At 42.3% G+C, this 22,345-nt stretch overlaps 1 protein-coding gene across 6 annotated transcripts in view; it reads right to left on the bottom strand.

Annotated features, from left to right (window-relative positions):
• Positions 1-22,345, bottom strand: part of triob (trio Rho guanine nucleotide exchange factor b) — a 128,765-nt gene that overhangs the window by 8,754 nt on the left and 97,666 nt on the right. For 5 of the 6 annotated variants that reach the window (XM_074654232.1, XM_074654233.1, XM_074654235.1 and 2 more), the window contains 17 exons: positions 21,257-21,396; positions 20,821-20,920; positions 16,641-16,893; positions 6,517-6,803; positions 5,605-5,775; positions 4,199-4,294; positions 3,614-3,762; positions 3,368-3,434; positions 3,160-3,263; positions 2,934-3,003; positions 2,723-2,812; positions 2,522-2,614; positions 2,355-2,405; positions 2,180-2,257; positions 1,543-1,734; positions 1,184-1,361; positions 70-956 (listed from right to left, as the gene is read on the bottom strand). In XM_074654232.1, the coding sequence (XP_074510333.1) occupies positions 70-956; positions 1,184-1,361; positions 1,543-1,734; positions 2,180-2,257; positions 2,355-2,405; positions 2,522-2,614; positions 2,723-2,812; positions 2,934-3,003; positions 3,160-3,263; positions 3,368-3,434; positions 3,614-3,762; positions 4,199-4,294; positions 5,605-5,775; positions 6,517-6,803; positions 16,641-16,893; positions 20,821-20,920; positions 21,257-21,396 (3,006 nt within the window). The remainder of the gene's footprint in view (positions 1-69; positions 957-1,183; positions 1,362-1,542; positions 1,735-2,179; positions 2,258-2,354; positions 2,406-2,521; positions 2,615-2,722; positions 2,813-2,933; positions 3,004-3,159; positions 3,264-3,367; positions 3,435-3,613; positions 3,763-4,198; positions 4,295-5,604; positions 5,776-6,516; positions 6,804-16,640; positions 16,894-20,820; positions 20,921-21,256; positions 21,397-22,345) is intronic. The other variant, XM_074654237.1, reaches the window with a different exon arrangement.

Below are 22,345 nucleotides of genomic sequence, written 5' to 3'. Positions count from 1 at the left end.
AGGGTGGGTTAGTGACTAGTGAGTGGCTTTAGGCCTCACTAAAGCCTGGGCCTCGACTTGGCTTCTTACCCCGTTACTCTGGGTGGAGTGTATGGACTGCTCGCTGGTGGAGGAGCAGGTGCTCATGCGGTCTATGTCCTTACTGTGGGTGGAGTGGCGGTGATGAGAGGGCGTCCCGTGGCTTCCTCTGCCCAAAGAGTCCCCTCCACCACCACTGTCACTGGGGTAGGAGAAGGAACCAGGCCGGCTGGCGGGAGAGGGAGGCATAGCCGGGACCATAGCCCAGAAGGCGTTGCCTTTATGAGCTGGGCTGGAGGGGACAACTGCTTCCTTTCCTCCACCTCCAGGGGACTGAGGTGAAATCAGAGGAGAAACCTTCCCAACTCGAGGGTTTTTTAGGGGCAAATTCAGAGGAGCCACGACCATCTGTGGTATAGCAGCTGTTTGATGTTTCTGGGTTTCTTCATAGCCCCCCAGACCCGGTTTGACACTGCCTTCCATGCTGTCTGATGCCCTGTTACTGTTATTACTGTTACTTCCATGAGGACTATCCAGCATCCTCATCATAGGGACCTCTGAGGCTAACACCTCTCCATTGGTGGTGGTGTCTGAGTAGGGGTTAGAGGGGAGGGACTGAGGGTGGCAGGGTGACCACATACCTGCTGATCTGTCGGGCCCCTCAGGGCCCGGGGGATGGTGGTGGTGGACGGGCTGGGGGAGGCGTGAGGATGGCTGGGGGATGCGGGAGGGTCGGGAGCGAGGACCGCACAGAGAAGAGGAGCTGCTCCCTGATCCTCCAGAGCCGCCGCCGCCACCTCCCCCTCCCATGTTGGAGGTACTGTTGGGGCTGCTGCCTCCTGGCAGGCCTCCAGTACTACCGCTGCTACTGCTGGGTGGACCGCCCGGCCCGCCACCACCTACGTGGTTCCTCTGGTACTCTATGGGGGATGTCAGAGCTGTGGGAGAGGATGAGGGGCGAGATTCGAGTCATGTCACAATAGCATATTTGAGTAAAAACAGAAAACCTTAAGAAAACACTGGAGATTTAATTCCGCTAGGTTGAAAAAGTTCTAGTACAATCCTGAAAATATGTGCACATTCCCACTAAAGGACAAAGTCCAACATCATTTTGGTGTAAGCTTGTCATTTTGCATGGACAGTAATATGCACGTCATTCTCTTACCATTAAGGAAATTGCGCTGGTTCTCCAGTATCTGGCTGACCTGGTGCACCCAGACTTGACTGACTCCAGGGCTCATCGAATGGAGGGTGTACCTCTCCAGGGTGCCACTCGATGATCTGGAGGTGAGCGTGAACTTGCAGGGGTCGTCTGCATTTTCTTCTAAACCCAACCAGCTCACCTGGAAGAGGAAGAGTGGCAGATTAAAATGGCAAAGGGGAGATGTTGTGATTAGGAAGCTACAGTACAATCTATATTACGTGAACATGCATAAACATACACAGCGTCATTTTACCAATTGTCGGAGGCTTGTATTTTGCTCTAACTGTATCTGTCTGCGATTTGATTGAGCTTGCACTCACCTTGATGTTGTTCTTGAAGAGGTAGCCAGGAGAAGAGAAGCCCTTCTTTTTGTCTATGGGTTCGCTGAAGATGACAATCTGCTCAAACAGGAAGACTCTCCTCTCTTTCATCCTGGACAGAAGTCCTCCATCCTGGTCTGACACCATGAAGGTGTCTTGGAGGAGCAATCTGCCCTGTGCCACAATTTTACCCTGAAGAAAGAGGGAGAGCAGAGACAAAGGAAATCAGGAAGGATGTTTTTTATAACTAACTAAACTTAAATAAATATTTTCATAACTCAAATTTGGTATAGGCAAGAGAAAAAAACAAACAAAAGCAATGTCTAATACCACACAAACTACCTTCAGTACTTTAACATATCTGCAAAAATGAGGGCACACTGACATCTAGTGGCAGTTCACTGAAATTAGAAATTGATTTCTGCAGATTATAAACTATTTACATTGATACCTTATTTAATTCAGTATAGTTGTCCAAGCGCACACACACAGACAGACAGACACAGACACACACACACACACACACACACACACACACACACACACACACACACACACACACACACACACACACACACACACACACACACACACACACACACACACAAACTTCTGAGAGGATAAAGAGCAGTCTTACATCGAAGCCTTGAAGGCGCCCAACATTCATCATGTCATTGCAGCGCTTGGGAACCACACACATCACCTCCACAGCTTTCTGTAATAGGACATGAGAGTAAAAGAAACTTCTTAGCGTAAGCAATAATTTATTGTACATCATCACTTTAACTTTGCAACCTAGGGCATCACATTACCTCCAGCTCAGTCGTATCCGCTCCAGCCTTCTTAGTAATTTTGTGAAGATCCTGTGAAAGAGGTAAAATGTATAGAAAAATGTTGTTGATCAATATGTCCAATATGAAAAGTACTTTTACTTAGCCTGAATGCAGCATGCAAAGTAAGAACACTACGGTGGATTTACCTTCAGTAGTAACTGGTACTTCATGATACGTTGGACGGGTTTGATCAGCAGGTCAGTGATCTGCAACCTGTGGCCCAGTCGCTGCTTGAGGTCCTGATGAAAGATACAAACATTATGATCTCTATACTGAAATCACCTGGACAATACAACGTAGAGAGAGAACATTCTGTAGGCTTGGTGTAGGTGTAAAAATAATCTTACTTCAAAGTAAGTGTCAATGTACTCTGACACAATGTGCTCAGATTTAGGTTTGTTCTGGCAGTAGACGATGTACATGTGTAGCCTCCGCTCCTGCAAACAAAACAAAACAGAAACAAAGGTAGCTTTTAGAAGTGAGAAAAAATACGACAGCTTAGACAATATCATTTCTTTACTCTTTCTTTTTAAATTCAATAAAATGTAGGTTTCTCACCTGTTTGACGAATAAAGGAGCCAACCTGTCAGGATCCTCCAAACACTTCTCAAGCTCTCCCAGGAAAAGACTGTGAACCAATCACGAGAGAAACACATGATTTAACCTGCCAAGGAACATGATACTGCCTGTATTTCTATTTTATGTTGTCCGTCTTCACGCTGGGACAGCTAATACAACATTTGTAATGGGATTTTGTAGGGCATGTTAACTGGAGAAGACATACTCTTTGTGCCAGTCATAGATCTGGTGGATGTTTCCAAAGACGATCTTGTCTTTTCCTCTCATGTCATCTGGAACTCCTTCCTCTTTCATCCTGCTCATGTAGCCCTGAGGGGAGGAAAGTGGACTCATTTGTAAAACATACAGCAAACACCGACCAAAAAGCAATCTCTTGAAAGCTCATGTTAAGATACTGCAATATCTGTTTTTACCTCCACCACTGATCCCAGATCTCTGACATAGTCTCTCTCAGTCTCCACCAGCTCCAGAAGCACATAACTGAGAGACACAAAGCAGAAATTGTCACCGTGTAATACAAATGTAATGCACTCAGCTGTGGATGAACATCAGAAATGTTCCATATAAGCACACAAATGAAGACAAACGTGATTAACTGATTGAACTTCGAGCAGCTTTTGTTTATCGAAACTCTAACACGACACAGGCTCGTAACTCACTGTCTCCTCTTGAAGAAGCCAGACTTGCGCTCTTCCACCTCGTCGATGGGTGAGGAAGAGGAGAGGAGGGAGTTGTCGGAGGGGTTGAGGGAGGGAGAGCTGCTGTCGCCTTGCTCTACTGACAGAGAACTGGGACGATCCTCCAGCGACTGAGGAAAGAGGAGGACGGAGGCGAGGAGAGGAGGAACAAAGGGGGGAAAACAGGGATGAAAAGATAGAAAGAACTGTCAATGAGCTAAAAAAAAACAGGCTGAAAGAATATTTACAGTATGTGATCTCATCTTTTGGACACCATGATTCATTTAACTGTATTGTCTTTACTTTGGTATGTGTCCATACTGTATGTAAGCCAGTGGGCATGCGTGTGTTGGGGATATTGGCCAGAGTGCAATGCCCATTTGTTGGAACAGTGGACAGCTGGCATAGTGAGTCACAAGCCTGACAGATGACTAGTAGACCATGATGCCATTCTCTGTAAACAACACCAAAAAGTGTGCATGTGCTTGTACATCAATCTATCAGAATTGTTCTTGCGTGCCACATTTGAGTGTACTTGTGAGTTTTGTTTAGGATTTTTTATCTCACCATCTTGCTCTTCACCAGCTCTTCGATGGCACTGACCAGTTCAGCAGCACTGGGTGTCTCTGAACTGTTGGGACGAGCGGACAGACGAGATGCGGACTGGAAAAAAGGAGAGAAAGTGGAAGAAAGTTAACGGTTAAGGTATAAACACGATAGATAAAAGTAAAACTTGGCAGAGCTGCATGCGTACAGGAGTCTTACATTCTCAATGGCTACTGTATGTGATCAGGCTCACCATTGTTGAGTTTGGACCCCGATATTCCACATGCCCAAATAAGGACTTGGTGGGTGTGATCGCCCTAATAAGAGGGTTAACTATGGGGCAAGTTGGAGCCAATCACAGACTGGTCTCGGGGAAACAGGGTTTACAGTTATTAGTTGGGTTTAGGTCAAGGGCAAGCTCTGGGATTGGACTGCTCTTCAAGCACGAGCACCATGATTAGTCAAACAACGTATATACAGCAAACAGTGTTGCTCAATACTCCATTGGAAGGAACGTTTGCGTCTGCGACAGAGCCCAGTCTGAGGCATAGTGGCAGGCAAAGGATTCCCCTTGTTCAAAACCAGACTTAATGGGAATTCCCCATTTAGTCCCACAAAACACCTGACCACTGCAGCAACACGTGAATGGAGTATTCACATCAGCAACAGCAGAACAATTACACTCCACGGGCATGGAAGTTAGTTGGTGAGAGTAAGAAAACAAAAAGGCGAGAAAAAAGTTCTATAAAGAGGCGGAGATGATGAAGTGGTTTTACATGGAGAGATAGGGGAACTGGGAAAGAAGAGAAGCAGAACAGAAGTCAACGTAATGCTGGAGGGAGGGACATGCAACCATCAAGAAAATAAGAGAAAAAAAGAAAGGTTATTATTAGTGGCAAAATAAAAGTTTAGTTGTGTGATGGTAAGCTTTGTGTCGACCTCTATGTGGAACCAAACACAGAAATCTGGCTGCTTAAATTAAGATTAATGTGGCTAAAATAGTTAAGAAATTATCAATTTTGAAAAGAACAATATATATATATATTTCTTTATATTTACAAATCTAAGTTTAAAATTTCTAAATGTTCAATAGGCATCTTCCTGTGAAGAGCAATCTATTTTGTTTGTGCCTGCACTTATCTATGTCATCTTATATTTACATATACAACCCTCCCCCCATTTAAAGTAAACAACATCTGTATTTATGTGCCGTCATATTGCTGATGAAGCAAAAGCATGTTTGGCCCATTTTAAATACTGTGTGAAAACACATGAATCTATTTGGTTCTGGTTACGCTTCAATGCAAAACACAACCCACATGTGTCTTGGGTCTTTTTATGCATTGAGTTTTCTGCATGAGACTGTCTGTGACCATGTATAGTTATGCATACAGTATTATGTATTTAGATTGCCCCGTGTGACCAACCTTGTCGTCCTGGGAGTCAGGCTGCAGCAGGCTGTGTTGCTGGATGGCCATAGGGGGAGGTAGAGGGACAGCGTCGGCCCCCTCCTCTCCTTCCTCCTCACCGCAGCTCTGCATGCCTGATGACGAAGACTTGGACAGGGTGCCACTGCTCAGCCCCTCGTTACGCATACGCTGGAGAGAGAGAGAGAGAGAGAATAATGATTGTAAAAACTAGTGAATGCAAGCTGAAGCTTCATGAAGCATTGAAGCTTTCCAGCAAATAGGTTCGGAAAAAGGTTCATTTCTCGAGGGTTCATGTGCTCACCAAACCACCTGGTGGTCAAAGAGTGTAAACAGGCAGATATGATCTTAACCATGTGATCTGTGATATGCTGTATTTTGCATCAGTAAAGGCTGTTGGGAATGACTATAAACAATGAAAAAAAATATATATTACCATGTTATCCATTTATATCTATATAATATATAACATAATGTCTATTTTCTAGTAAGTATAGTACGAGTATATAACATACATGTATAATAAACTGTAATTGGAGTAATGCATCTAATGTATGTAAACCATCCTTTGGTCAATAATTGTATTGTACTATAGTGTAATATAATATAATAATGGCAGGAGTGGTAATAATTTAACTTCTGGAAAGTGGTATTGGTTCAACCAGTGAAGATCGGTGAAGATCTGAACCACTTCCTGAACAAGTCACGTGGTATGGCCGGGCAGCGAGGCTTCGGACGTCATCAATGACGTCATTGGTCTAAAACGATACAAGCCTCGATACGCGCATTGTGGAAAACTTCCTGGATTACTCGACACGCGCTCCGAAGCCTCGGCACATCACGTAACATCACTAGTAAAAACTGTGTTTTTGACAGTTGTGATCAGTTATCCACTGCTTTATCTGTTCTTACTTCCTCCAGGGTTTCGTCCTGCGGCGTGGCGGCGCTGTCGTCGGAGTCCTTCTGCGAGCCGGCCATCGTTTCCATGTTCTTCCTCGTGCCGTCGCGGTTCTTCTTGTGCTTGTGGGCAAGCTTCTTGACGTGGCCGTCGCCTTTGCCGGAGCTCAGCCGTCGCACGGGGCTGGTCAGCCACTTCCTCAAGGTGTTGCCGGGACGTTTGGGGCCTGGCGAGCTGTGAGGACCCAGGGTTTGGCTAGAGCCTGGTTGTAGGGCGTCGTTACTGGATACAGACAAGGTGTCTAAGGATGAAAAGAAAGAAAAGGTCGATAATGATATAATTAAAAGTATAGAGGCGTAATCCGTGAGCCAAATGTACACAAAAGGGTCATCTCGCCAAAAATTCAAAATACAAGATCGGAACTTGCCATTAGTCTTACATTGATTGACAGGTCTTTCAATTCAGACACTAACACTAGACAACAACTAAACCATTTGATTCATGTTGTCTGGTGCTTTAAAAAAGTTTGTTTACATCCCAAATGCTTGTAAAAACAGTCCTATATTTTTATGTCTATTCATATTTCCATCTGTAACAAACCATAAACAACCGAGTTTGCACATAGTGAGAGAACACTGAAGAAAGACGCAGTATATGATAACAAATGTGTGCTTTTGTTTGTTTGTACAGGGTTTGTACGTGTTATGTGCAGTAGGCAGGCTGGCCTCCTCCTCACAGTGATGGCAGCGCCTTAGGGAATCTGTAGGAGGAAAGCTCCTCTTCAACTAATGATGGAGCCATGAACAAATAATACAGGATAAAAGGAAGCTAGAGGCTTTGTCTGACTACTTCAAAGATATCCACCTGTCTGCTCATTCACTCCGGTTCTCCTTCCAATCTTTAGCCTGTAACCCCCTTTTCTCCTCCATTACCCCGACATCCGCTCATTAGTTTTCTTCACCATCATCAAAAATGCTGCAAATGAACCCTCTTGACTGGCTTAACAAGCTATCTGACCGACAACACACACAGCATTCCCTGGACAAGACCTCCTGTAAGACCTTGCAGTTCAACAAAAGGTAACAGCATGATTTAAGAGTATTCCTTACTCTGCTGCCAATACAAGAGAGTAAAGAAAAATAACCCCCAGATATGACGAAGAACTTCACCCAAGGATGAGGAGAGTACCTCTTAATATCTATCAAAAACTGGGACTGGGACACATCATTAAAAGCCTCTGAATACCCTCCTAAACTGATGTTTTGTCTATCACTTTAAATGCAAAGCTGATCAGAGCTAAACTAAATCAGAAAATGATTTCTTGGTGCAGGAAGATCTCAGGAGATGATGTTCTCATAGTGCAGATTAGCACATGACTGCAAAAACAAGTGCCTTTCTATGGGGGCTGGAGTTCAGTCAAGGACGAAACTCTCCTCCTATTGCATCACATCATGATTTGTTGAGCTTCAAAGCATGTAGAAAATAATACAATGAGATTTTTTAACGTTTTTGTGAAATATATTAACTAAATGATGTATATTTTAGGATCCTGTGCAGCAGCTTGACTAAAGAGTAAAAGGTTTGAGAGATTCAGGCTTCAGCCTCTCCATCATTAAGCCATTAAAGTGGTTAAAAACATGCAGCTGCTAAAGATTAAACCACGTGACCGAGCTGAAAGGCTCTCATGAATGGCAGGTGTGGAAATTCGGCCTTCCCTCATTGGACAATTTCACACAGCCTGAATGGACGCATCTGCATGTGAACGTGCGTGTCAGTCATTCAGCCTCTGGGAGACTTATTTTTTACTGCGCTCGGCTGATACGAAGCATGTGTTCTCACATCGCATGCAAGGGAAGAAGAAGAAGAAGAAGAAGAAAACATGGTTCCCAGAATAACAAGCATCTCCCGCACCATTAAGACTCTAAAGCCATTTTATCCGAGACTCCTCTCTCACCAGCTCACTCTGACAAAGCCCGGGTCATTTGGAGATATCTACAGGATAACCTGAGCAATAATAGTCACAATCTTTCACTGATTCTGCAATAATTGAGTTGCCACGTGCAAGATTTTCTTAGCAATGAGTCAGGCGAACGATAATGTGAATAAGTCAACGCAGAGCAGGTGAGAACACATCTTTTTATACTGCAATTTATTTTTTTACCAGACAGAAAGTCAGATGGATACTGTAAAAAGATGATAGGAGTTGTGCAACCCTATATCATTTTGCTTAAATACCAATAAAAAATTGATCACAAAAAAAAAAGGAGTTGTGCAGCGGTGGTCCGTCTTGCTAGGGGGAACAATTTGATGGAAGATAATCCCTTTTGTTGTCACAAATCTTTACATGCAACCTCATTGTTTTGTATAGAATTTAGGAAAGCTGTGTGCTTAACCTGCCTCCACCATATCCCCTGCAGTACCAAATGAAAACCAGACAACTGTTGGTGACGATACTACCCTGGAATGTTTTAGTCATGGGTACAATCATGGAGCCTACTTCAGGCTGGAATTCTGATTATGCAAAATGCCTTAACATTAGCTATTGCTGGTCTAGGACTATTAAAACCTTCCTTTATGAGTGAGTTCTGCATATTGTTACTTCAGTAGATAACACAAGCACATTTTTATTAGGGCTGTCAAAGTTAACGCGATAATAACGCGTCAACACAAATTTGTTTTAACGACACTAATTTCCTTAACGCATGAAGGGAACTTGCAATTTTTAGGTTGTTGTGGGCTCAGTTTAGTTTAGGTTAAAGCTAGAGTGAAGATACTGTTATGATATGAAACTAGAAAACCTAGGGAATCCATTGGCCGTACTAACTTGTCGCAAAGGAGGATAAATAACGCTCAGAACTTACGCTAAATGTTGGCGAGGAAAAACTGGCATGGCCATTTTCAAAGGGGTCCCTTGACTTCTGACCTCAAGATATGTGAATGAAAATGGGTTCTATGGGTACCCACGAGTCTCCCCTTTACAGACATGCCCACTTTGCATATTTTTTTATGCTAAATACAGTACCTGTGAGGGTTTCTGTGTTCTGTTTTGTGTTGTAAATTGATTTACAATAATAAATATACACATACATTCGCATAAAGCAGCATATTTGCCCACTCCCATGTTGATAAGAGTATTAAATACTTAACAAATCTCCCTTTAAGGTACATTTTGATCAGATAAAAAGTGTGCGATTATTTTGCGATTAATCCTGATTAACAATGGACAATCATGCAAGTAATTGTGATTAAATATTTGAATCGATTGACAGCCCTAGATTTTATCTATTATGCATACAAGTACTAAGAGCCAAAAGTACAGGTGCTGAAGAGGCTTTTGAATTATTAAGGTTTTTAAAGTCCTGAATACTTTAGATAAATAACTGTAACTGTTATTTTGTAATGTAAACAAGGCCCCTTTCTGCTATTTTTATTATAACCGGCAGACAACATTGACGAGCCACAGCACACACCTACTTGCGTACATAATTCATCACTTAACACCAAAGTGGAAACTTGTGCTTTTAAAGGGAATGAACCAGAGAGCCAGACACGGAGTCAGGACTTCTCATGTAGAGCAAACAGACCGTGTTTCCTGGAGACACACTGAGGTCGTAACCTAACATATAACCATGCTGTTAGCAAGTACGTCTTAGCTATTACATCAAAAGCTGCGGGGCAAGTTAAGCAGACAAATATTTTACACTGTCAACTCACACCCATTGGGTTTCTGGGGAGAAACAATTACTTTTATTTCTTTGAATGTCCTTCAAATACTCAAATACAAAATGCAAAACTGAGATCAATGTCTTTCCAGTTGTAAGAGGATAACGCATCAATAGGTTGCCAATATTAAAATTAGAACTCCATAAATATTCACTACTCTATTCTGCAATGTGAAAAAATGGGCATGGAATTGAACCGTGATGGCTAATGTGGTACTTTTTGCAAAAAAACATTAAAAAAGTAAATAATTCCACCTCTTGTCCTTCACGTGTCATAAAATGTTTACATTTTGACAGTTAGCTAAGCATCTGGTGCTATCTATGTGCTCTGATTAGACTGAAGAGGTCGTGCTAACAGGGGTGTAAATAGATGAAACATGGGGTCAGCGACATTGACACATTCCTCCTCAGTAGAAAATAACCCCAATGACACACATGCACACACACAGAGGGCATGACCTTTGACCTTTGCCCTGCAGCGTGTCACCTCAGGAACAGCTGGTCAGGCTCGCGCTCATGGGAAACAAAAAATTGGGGACACTGTTTTTTTGCAGGGGTGACTCGAGCTAAGAGTCCTCCTCATTTGTTATTATATAAAGAGTTACATTCATGGAAAATAATCCATGCTTTTAGACCAATTAACTGAAGTAAAACTGCATTTATTAAGACCTGATTCTTAAAGACTCTTCAATCTTGCTGCTACAAAACGTACGTCATGAAAACACGGAAATTGCATCTGCTCTCATCACTCCCATCTGGTAATTACGAATGCAGAATTCCCAAATGTAAAAACAATAAATGCATGGTCATTTTCCCAAAGTTGCAAGAGACTAAACTTAATGAAACAAAACCCTATTATGATCATTTATGTCAGGATCTTCTGTAAACATCTACCGTGGCGATACATCTCTTATCTTTATCATCTAGTCAACATCATTTTCAGACAATAATCTGTAATTTGCCTTCAACAGGCTTCAAAACGTGTACTCATTAGAGCATCACACTGCTGAGACGACTGTGATGATCACTGGAGTCATACACTTGTATTATCTTCATGTATCATTAGGGTTTGGCACAGGGTACACAAACTATATGTGCATATGCATGCATGTACATACATGCAACATATACTTTAATAGCATCCTCTCAGTTGAACCCAAGAGACCCACTAAGAGTCCACCAGATGCTCCCCACTGCATCTTCAGATGTTTGCTAATTTATCTACCGACACACGCTATCATAATTCAGTCACCGCTCGTTCACGCTACTGCAAAGGACGTGCTAGATTTACAACTTTGTGTGAGTGCATGTCTCTAAGAATAGGAGGGAAGGGAGGGGGCCGTTGAACAAATGGAGCGATCCCAAAAGTCTGCGCAGCTCCACAGAAGCATGCCTGGGATTCCAGAGGTGTCACCAGGGGAGCATCTTTCGTGTGGTCTGATCTTCCCCAGGAGTGAAGTGATACAAACACACACAAACATCGGTCAGTGTGGTTGGATGATTTCTTTAAGGGGTGGAGGTGCAGCGTGTGAGAAATCTCCGGGGGGGGGGGTTTTGGCTAGCTGTTCTGGAAAAATGTAGACAATGCTGGAGAGGGCTTGCCACCAACAGCCGTAGTACAGGAGGGCGTGGAGTTGGGATGGGAGATGTGGGAGAGTTTAGAGACCACCCGCTACATATTCTGGTAAAATTAGTCTGATATATATATATATTTATTTTAATGTATTATCATACTGTATATGATGGACCACTGTGAAAACATTCAACAGAAGAAGGATTGTGAATTCTATTCTATTCTATTCTCTACTATTTGACCTCGTTATTGTCTTTTGTCCCTGGGGTATACAATAACACGCTCTGCCCATCTGTGCAGCACCCGCCTGACCTGACATACACATAGGCACAAAGATATAATCTTGTCGATGCAATTTCAATCCATTTAATATCCCATCACATAACGGTGCATTCGCCAAATTACTTTCACTGCCATAATGCCACAACATAATCCACACTTGATGAGTGAATGCCCTCTGCATTAAGCCCCATTTGAAAATAGCTTACGTAGAATCAACAACAAAACAAGCCCAAACTGCCAATAAAAAAAAGTGTCACACATTGAACATGATAAGATGAACTCTCAATAATACCAAAACTGGAGCAACTTATCACTTCTGCCATTTTTCTGTTTCAATTTTCAGTCTTTTTCCATCGTATAGTACTAAAAATGTTGCAATGTCATCTTCACATAACAAGCAAATACAGCATTGCACGTTTCATCAAACAAAACCTACCCTGATAAAATGACTTGCGTTCTACACATTTTGCCATTTCTCATGTGTTACACATGATCGAGGCACCTACCCAGGTCCAACAGCCAGAACTTGCAGTTGTCAGAGGGTCCTCCCTGTCCTGAATCCATGGAGCAAAATGGGTTTAGAGACACCAAGGACTCAATTCCACGAGCCATGTCAGTGAAATATCAAGCCTTCGGATTTCTGACTTGACATATTCCCTCAAAACATCTCCACAGATACGACAACTGACTTTCAATTCCTATCTAAAACCTAACATTGTTTGTGACTTTTAGTTAAAAGCAAAAATAATTCTGAAGCAACTGCGTTGCTGAAATTCCAGAGAGAGAAAGTGTGAAGTCCAGTGTGAGGAAAAAGAAAAAGTCAAATGCAGCATTAGAGAGAAGGATGGTTACTCTCTCTCTCTCTCTCTCTCTCTCTCTCTCTCTCTCTCTCTTTGTATCTCCTTCCCTTCCTCTCTCCTGAGTGGGCTGCTGTGAGGATATTGGGCAAGCCTCCACTGTGCCTCTCTGTTCCAATGGGGATGTCTGTAAACATGTAGCACATCTACCGTATTACCCTTTGTAGAAGCGCCCACTCAGTTTGTGTGGGCGGCTGCATATTTTACAGGCATTAGGATGTATACAAGTTGTGCAGTATGCTTGGAACGAATATAGACTTGGTTATGAAATCCAAGAGACGTGAACTGCAAAATGTTCAGTGTTTCATATTCAGGAATTCCAAAATCGCTCCATTGTGGGGGGTCCGGGGGGGGTTCAAGGTTATTTTAACTACTGCTATATATATTCAACACTTTATCTGTTTTCCTACATCTTCACTTTATCTGACACTCTGCAGTCCAGAGTAGCTCTGCAGGCTAGATGCACAAAGACCTCCCTGTTTCACTGTGAGTGTGTGTGTGTGTGTGTGTCTCAGTGGGCTCTAAACACACTCTATCCTGTAAGAACACGCACACACTTGTTCATACACTGGCCTGGCTTCACTTGCTCCTCACAGAGTCCGTTTTATCAATACCACTGTCATTAAGTTTGTACTTTTGTATTTATTCCAGAGTCGACCTGCATGCTTTGGTATAAACGGGGGAATTCCAGTATTCAAACTGAAAATGTGATTAGTGCGTAAATGAAAGTGCTCTAAACCTGATTTAACAGGAATGTGTAGGTTTGCGCAGGTTTCAGCAGCTAGCTGAACAACACGGGACTTGATTCAACACACACACACTGAAAACACAAACTATAGATGAGCAGACAACCAGCTGCCAGCTATACATTCTGCAGGCTAATCCGACTGTATGCGAACCATTCGATTCTACTCTCTTCTGTTATTCCAGACACATTGCCCCCCACCCCCCAACAGTCAATTATCCCTGCTTGTGAGACACAGCAGGGAAAGGGGAGATTTCCCAGAGAACACTAATCCCGTAAACCGTCAACCTTCCACAACTCTGGACAAAGTGGCCCACATGGTCGGTCAGTAAACACAAAAGGCTGACAAAGTAGCAAAGACGTTTTTTTGTCATCCTCGTCTTCAGTAACAGCCTTTTTTTTAAACCACAGCCACCCCTGCAGTGAGAAGCTCCTTTTCATCACTTCTACTGACCACACAAACACACGGATACAAACAGTGAGGGCTGGTTAGGCGCAACCAAGGGACCATGGAAAGCCAGATGAAAACACAAAGCCTCTGTCAGCAGAACAGACGAGATGAGAAACAGTGAAGCTGCAGTTGAAAGTATAAAATAACTAGTTAAATTCTAATCTTCTTCCTGTTCTGTACTACTAAATCATTCAGCTAATTCCAAAGTTCCTGTATATGTACAATCCAAGCATCCTATAATTTTAAATACAAACCTTTCTCATACCAACTACAAAGAGGCTGCCAGCGAAATATTTGTATGCTATATTACCATAGAAACAAGCAGCGCAGCTCTCACCCACTCTTTCGGATTAAAGAGGGAGAGACGAGCAGAAACTTCTGTCAAGACATGATGACAGCAGCTCATAACGCCAACAAACCAAGTGTCAAATGAGGGTCAGGTCTGTGTATAGACTCCTTTCCTCTCACTTCCTTCCCTTAGCTATATTTATTCTTTGTTTAGCACTGGTCACATTATGATTTCCAAGTATTGTTTTAGTCACAAGAAAAAGATATACATATACAGTATGTATGTATAGACAAATATAGTATACATAGTATCTATTTATCTATCTACACCAATGCCTGACATGGTCCAGGTGCAGACATGAGACAAAATAGCATGAAAAGTTTGCAATCAGCCCCGACTGCCTCGGCTCAGTGAGAAACAGTACAGACAGCAGATGTCATTGCATCATACCAGAGCTGAAAACAGACCAGTTCACCCAATGAAGGAACCAGTCACCATTACAGAGGCAGATCCAACAACAGTGCACAAGAATGTGGAACTGGATAGCACCAAGGTCTGACATGATCCACAGCTACTGGATAAAGCAACCATCACCACTACAACAATACCTAGCAGCCACCTGAGCCAGCTGCTGGGCCTTTTGAACTTGAACCAAATACATGCTCAGCTGTTATGGTCAAGCCTGCACTGTAAGGATTTACTGTTATTACGAAGAAATATTTCAGATTGGATACTAAGAAAGTATAAAGGCTATAATCCGTTATCGATATTCAAAATTGGGGGATGTTGTAATGTAAAATTATTCTTTGATCCTAACACACCAAGCAGACGGTCGGCCGTCGGACAGTTTGGGGCCATCGGTGAGTGTCTGCCGGCCTAGTTTTTGTGTCCTGCATAGTCAGCTCTAGTCTGCCTGTGTCTGAGGTTTGGAAGTGAGGAAAACAAGCCAACGAGTAAAGTCAAAAGGAAAAACACAGACGGCTCTTCTCATTTTTCATCCTCATCTCCTCTGATCATTGCATTACACAGATATTTTCACACGACATGATCATCTGGAATGAAGCTAAGTGGTGAGTGAGAGTGGTGTGAAAATGGTCGGTAAACACCGCTTTATTTCATGTATCATAAAATCGGCTTGCTTATCCGCCGTCCTCTGTCTTCCGGTTTCCCTTTTTGAATGCAGAATGCAGAATACAGACTGCCAACGCCTGCTGGTGTGGAGTTATTTCCTCTCACGCAGGCGAAGAACGAACGTGCTAACTGGCCGTCCACTGTAGTCTTTGCAGTGTGTTCAAATGCCTGGACAAAGGCAATGTGAGGCGACGCAACAGTCGGCCTTCATCGCCTCTAGTTCTTTGATGTCAGCTTGGTGTGTCTGGTAATTCATATTATGCTCCAAATTGTATCCTACTGTTTTCATTAGTCTGATATATCCAAATATAAACATCAGACTGACTGTGTGTGTGTGTGTGTGTACGTACGCGGAAAAACTCCCACATTTCTAACAACAATTTGTTGTGTTGGTAATCATGACCAAGTTAACTCTATTGCAGGATGTGACTCAACAATAATTCTGTTATTGTAACCAGAGCTGGTGTGCTGTTAACACAAACACACAGACACACACACACACACACACACACACAATCTGAAAAAACACCTTGGAGACCCCGTTATTGACTCGTCTTAATAAAACCCTTTGGGCATGACAACAGATGCAGATTCTGCACCCCCACAAGGCTGTTTAATATTTCATGTTTGTTACAAAGGAGGGGGCATGCTGCTGCGTGTTTAAGACAATATAAGAGATTCTGACAAGAATAAGATCTGTGGATGTTAACAGTACCGGGAATTCAAAGGTTGAAATTATTTTAAGATAATTAAAAGAGAGCTGTGCGTCAAGCGGGCTTTCCAGAGTTGCATAGCAACACCTAGAAATACACGTACGTGCTTCCCCAAGCAGCTGTTTGGTGAGAAGTGAAGAATCTGCAGGTCACCAGTGATGTGTTTGCAAACAAGAAATGCATCCTATTAGCTCTCTCTAATATTTCAAGTGTCCATATGTGCATGGATGTGACAAGCAGCTGTTGAATGCGATAAGAAGATACTGCAGACCACCTTCACTGAAACTTGAAATACATCCAATTAGATTTTCCTAATGTTCTGATGTGTTGAGATGTTCCTCAATATGACAAAATATGAAAACGTTCTCATCCTACCTTTGTGGTTGAAGAGCCCCTCCATCTCCATGGAGGACCTGGAGTGAGCGATACAGAGCATGGAGCAGGGTACGATGCCCTCCTGGGCTGGAGAGCGGTCCGTGGTCCTCACCAGGCACCAGTCCGGCTTGTCGTGGAGTCGCTCCAGAACCTCCACAGTCTGGCCTCGCCTCACCGTCAGCTCCCCACTGCTGCCACCATTACTGGCCATAAAGTCATGGATCACCACTGTCAACTCACAGCCACCGGACAGCTGAAACGGAAGAGAGAAAGTACAAAGCATGAATGCAGTTCCCACATGACTATCTATGAGGATTAATTATATCGAACAGGTCAGAAAACTAAATAATGTCAAACTAAATACACTAAGCATGTGTGTAGTGACAAACTGTGATTTGATCGTTGCTAAATTGACGAAGGAGGAATGAGAATCCTCTTGGAAAATGTTCGAAGCTACTGTTCATACGTATCTCATCCAGTCAGAACTGATTACCAGCACACGGGACAACCCAGTGCTGTATCTCTCTGAGCTCCATAATAGATTGTAAATTTCAAAGATTAACATAAATTAAAATTGTCATCATTTCACCTGCATTTTAATAATCTGGGCACAAATATTTTAAATAGTCAAGACGCTACCTGGTTCTACTGCATAAGCTGATGCCAACAAGCATGGCCATTCAGCAATGGTGGAATGCAACTAAGTACTGTTACTTAAGTACAAATCTGAGGTACGTGCACTTTACTTCTCATGCCACTTTATACTTCTTCTTTTAGTACTTTTACTTAAATAAAGGGTCTGAAAACCTCCTCCACCATTGTCATTCAGTGAAATTACTTCTGACATCACTAAATTGAGTGAATGGGCTCTCAGAACAAAAAGCAAACATTCCCACACACTTTGATAACAGTACTGGTACTCCATCAGCACTGTAAAGTGGAAGTGTACATGCACCGATGATTTGTGACTCATTCTAGCACAACTGAACAAAACGTCACTCTGACGATCTGACTCCAATCATCTAACTCCGATCATCTAAGTGTCTATGAAGAGAGAGGCAATATTAGATAGAGGTGGAACACGGTGGGATTAGTCACGTTTCTCACTGGTTGTTCTCAAAGGTATTTCTGTTCAACACGGGACTGAAAACGCAGCTGCTTGCTGCTATTAAGGCTGCAATCTCTGTGCTGCTCACAGGTGAAAGATAGACAGTAACAGTACACCACTGAGGGTGCACAAATTTTGTTATTCTACAAATATGAAATACAAAAGCATATACAATTTCTGATTGTCTGGGTTAAAATGAATTGGCTTTATTTAACCCAATAAATGCAAATTAATACCACAAATGTTTATCATGTGAAGCTTTTCCTCTGCTATAACTAGCGATAAATCAATTTCATGTTTTCAAGTTTTTCAACTCTTCACTAAGCATTTCCATGTATTCCATGGTAAATCTTCCAAGAAAAAAACCAAACATGTTTATATCAAAGAATTTTGAGCAATAAAACCATTAATAATTCTAGTCATCTTGTGAGCATTTATATCAAATATGACTTAACGGCAGATGAGAAAAGTCTTATATATGTTATATTATTAGTTATACAGTTAATAATAGCCACATACTGTACTGAAAAATCATTCACACATTGCATTCTTTCAAAGGTTTACTGTGTTCCTTATTTCTAGTGTTGAATATTGCAACAAGTCCGTTATGTCCTTTATAACTGAAATAGGTTGCATTTCAAAAATGTTCACTGTGTAAATGTCAAAGTAATGTTTTTTTCTTTTTTCAAATACTGCAAAGCACATTATTTTCAACATACCCTTTGGTAGTGCGGTAAAGCCAGAGAGCTGAGGAGTTGAGAAACGGGATGTGAGATCCTGTCCTCCAGCCTCTCCATTGCTTTCCACTCCCTCATTACGAGAGAAGTCTCAAAGAGCTAAATAACAACAACAACAACTCTACAGACGTCTGATTTCTACGGCAATCCACTGAAAATCTCCTAAATCACAATGAGAAGTTGCTCACTAGATAAAGATAAGCTGTCTGGAAAAAAAGTACAACTGATTTAACTTTTTATGGAATATTTATCCTGGGAAAACAACCCTAGATAATTACAATCCTGATCCATTATAACATCCCACGGCCAGAAGAAAAGTTGCAGCCGTCCCCTGTAACGGTCGACAGCGCTCCTCTGTGGGTTCTCACAATCAGACTATTGAAGCTTAAATGATTCCCTGTTGTGTTGTCTCTTCCCCGGAGCGGAGCGGTTAATCCATCCTTGTCTTTAAACAAGTGTTGCCACAATTTAGCTCACTAATGTCCACTGATAAACAAAAAAACAATCCAGAAAATTAGAAAGAGAAAACACAAAATATTGCCCAAATATTTCTACGTTTGAAGAAAAAGTGCGAGATCGATAGCTGCGAGGACTTGAAGCTGTGCTCTCCTGTCTGGCATACAGACGAGCATCCTCTGTGAAGGGAGCGTGGGAGGCTGAAGCTGCTGACACACAAGTCAGTCACTAAAGCAGAGACACACACAGGAACACGGACACACACACACACACACACACACACACACACACACACTGACACTAACACAAACACACCACTGTCACAGCCTCTTGAATGGGAGGTCTCACAGAGAGTCCTCACAGAGAGAGAGACAGAGAGAAGCATTCAAAAAGCGAGATTGAGATGCAAAATTTTGATCTGCACGTGTTACTGTGTGCTTTGAATGTTTATGCTTGTGAGTGTGTCCTTAACTGAGGGAACAATGACTAATTAATCAGTTTTGACAAGTGGATAAACACACACAGTGCTCATCCTCGCCTTTACAATTTGGTTTTAGGCTACATGAATCAACCATAGAGCTGAGCTTTGCACTAACAGTTAATTAAACAGTGACGGTGAACACGCTAAGCAAATTTTCTTATTTTTCCCGATGAGGCCGAGCTGGGGAAAGTCCAATTCAAGTGTGAAAATAATGACCTCATGTAAGAGAACACCGCTACAGTTTATAATTAGTGTGACATAAAAGTATGGAATATATTTGTTATCTGTGTGCTGGTGTGTGTCTGTGTGTGTTAGTTTTACAGTTGCTCATGCTGAGCGTAGGAGGACAGGCCTTCTGTGGTGCTATTACCAGATATAACCACGGCCGACTGTCTCTGTTCACAGTGAGTGAAGACTCTCTCTCTCTCTCTCTCACACACACACACACACACACGCACACACACACACACGCTGCTATAAAGCTGTCAGATGGACTGTTTCTTCATCCTAACACAATCAAACACTTTCACAGGAAGCAACTAGAGCAGAGTTGCCTGCATCTAACCAGACTGCAGCTTCTGATGTGTGATGGCATGATACGGGCCAATGATTAGCTAGAATGAATGAACTGAAAAGTGTGGCATGTGAAAGGAAAAAATAAAACAAAACTGAAAAAATGTCTATTTGGCGTATCACTAAAGTTCTGCCTAATATATTTTGGGGATGAAGAATGCCTGGAGATTGTGTGTGCGTCATACTCGCCAACCTTGAGACCTGATAAATAGGGAGGATTTCAAAACCAAAGCATCGGGTGTGGGAAATTTGAGTTTTTCCTTTGACTTTGTTTCCTGCATTCTGATGGTTTTTAAAGAATGAAAATAGCAAAAATAATAAGTACACTGCAACAGCATTTTATGTAAAGTAGGACTACTTTTATTTTTACTTTTAATTCTCAGGAAAGCTGAATATTCTGCCCCTCTGGCGTGAACTTGCGTGAATCTCTGGCATAAACTAATATTCATAATTTTTTATTCATACATTAATTATTTTACCCCTGCTTCAGTATTTCTTTCTCTTAGTACTCTCCATTTCTCTCTCCGTCTCTCACTCACTGAAGGCCCTTTCAGACCCAAATTGACAACGGCACAACTGTGCTCTGAAACACGTTATCTCCAATGGCTTTTCGCTGCGTCGAGCAAAGCCCAACTTTGGGTGCTGCACGCTGTGATGTGCGGCACCCAAAGTTGGGTAGAAAATTTCCCATAAATCGGGAGATATATGGGAGAATTATGACCACGGGAGGTAAAACAATGAAAAGTGGGAGTCTCCCAGAGAGAGAGGGAGGGTTGGCAAGTATAGTGTGTGTGTGTGTGTGTGTGGGTGTGTGTGTGGTCCTACCTTATCACTGTCCAGTGTGTTCTGGGATGTACGTGAGGCGATGGAGATGGTGTCCGGTTGGCTGCTGGCGTCTCCCTGGCTGTCCAGTTCCTCTCCATCCCTGCAGGCAGACATCATCATTACTGTATTTCTATTATCACTAATATTATAAATCTATTACTGGTAGTATTGTTTATACAGTCAATATTCTGCAACAGCCTGTAGTGTCACTTTTGTTTTTCTCCAGTATGGTTACAATTGTTGATTCAAGCTGCGCCCAGCTGCAGTGTTTTATTTGTCATTATTGGAAAATTGTTTTAAATAGTTTTTACATTTACTCCTCAAATACTTGTTGCATATACAAAAAAAATCTTGACTGTATTAACATTTTATGATGTTAACATAATTATAATATAAACTCACATTTTAACTTCAGAGTAATGCAATGTTAGCTTACCGTCTGCCTTTATGTTTAGCTGTGGTGGCTTTAGGGATGTGGATGGGCTCCTTCAGAGCTCCACGCAGGTGGACAGTTCGCTCCTGGATGACCTCCCGGATGTGTTTGATCCAGTCCTGCTTGTTCTCAATACTTGAAGCCTGGGACACAACACATGACTGGGTCAGACAACGATTAGATTTACTGGTTCTAGTCAGAGGATAACCTCCGGGTCTGAAAAGTGCCAATGCGGAAGTGCCTTAAACTTGCATTCTTTCTAATAGCCAGCAGGGGGCGACTCCTCTGGTTGCAAAAAGAAGTCCCATAGAAGTCTATGAGAAAATGAGCCTAATTCTCACTTGATTTATTACCTCAGTAAACATTGTAAACATGAGTTTATGGTCTCAATTGCTTCAAGTCTTCTTCAACACAGCATGATGTTCATATTGTAAACGAAAACTTAAGGCTTCAAAACGACAGTCCACAAACTAATGGGTGACATCATGGTGACTACATCCACTTCTTATACTGTATGTACAGGTGTTATGTCAGTTTAACCAGGTCTTTTTCTTCTTGATTTTTCATATACAGACACAGACAGAACATTATATCAACAACAAGAGATGTGAACAGCAGAGCAAAATACAAGCTGTTGCTCATTTAGCCTGAATGAATTAAGTGTTGACCCTATAACACGCTATCAGGTTTAATTTAGCAATTACATAGTTGTGTCTGACCTCTCACATGAGTGCTTTGATCCCTGCAATCTTGCACTTGAGTCACACGTCCCATGCGAAATGACGACACCTGCGTCTCCTATACTTCACTTAGGGCTCCACAGAGCTTATTATGAGCCTCGTGTTTATTTACGTCACTGAGCCGATGCAACACTGTATTTAGCATGTGACTATTCTCGTCTGTGTCTTCTCTTCCTCCTTCACTTAGCAACCGGCAGCACCAAGGCTGCAGTGGCACCGTGTTACATAAGACACAGATTAAGATGGTCATCAGAAGTTATGCAATAAGACAGATAACTGTGCAGCACATATTCACACATCGTAACACATACAGCACACGGGGATCCACACCTTTTTTGTCTTTCTCTCGGTC

Source organism: Sebastes fasciatus, chromosome 12 (genome assembly GCF_043250625.1).
Source record: "Sebastes fasciatus isolate fSebFas1 chromosome 12, fSebFas1.pri, whole genome shotgun sequence".
In the NCBI taxonomy this organism is placed as follows: domain Eukaryota; kingdom Metazoa; phylum Chordata; class Actinopteri; order Perciformes; family Sebastidae; genus Sebastes; species Sebastes fasciatus.
The sequence above is the reverse complement of the archived record's forward strand: the minus strand, read 5'-3'. Positions and strand labels throughout refer to the sequence as shown.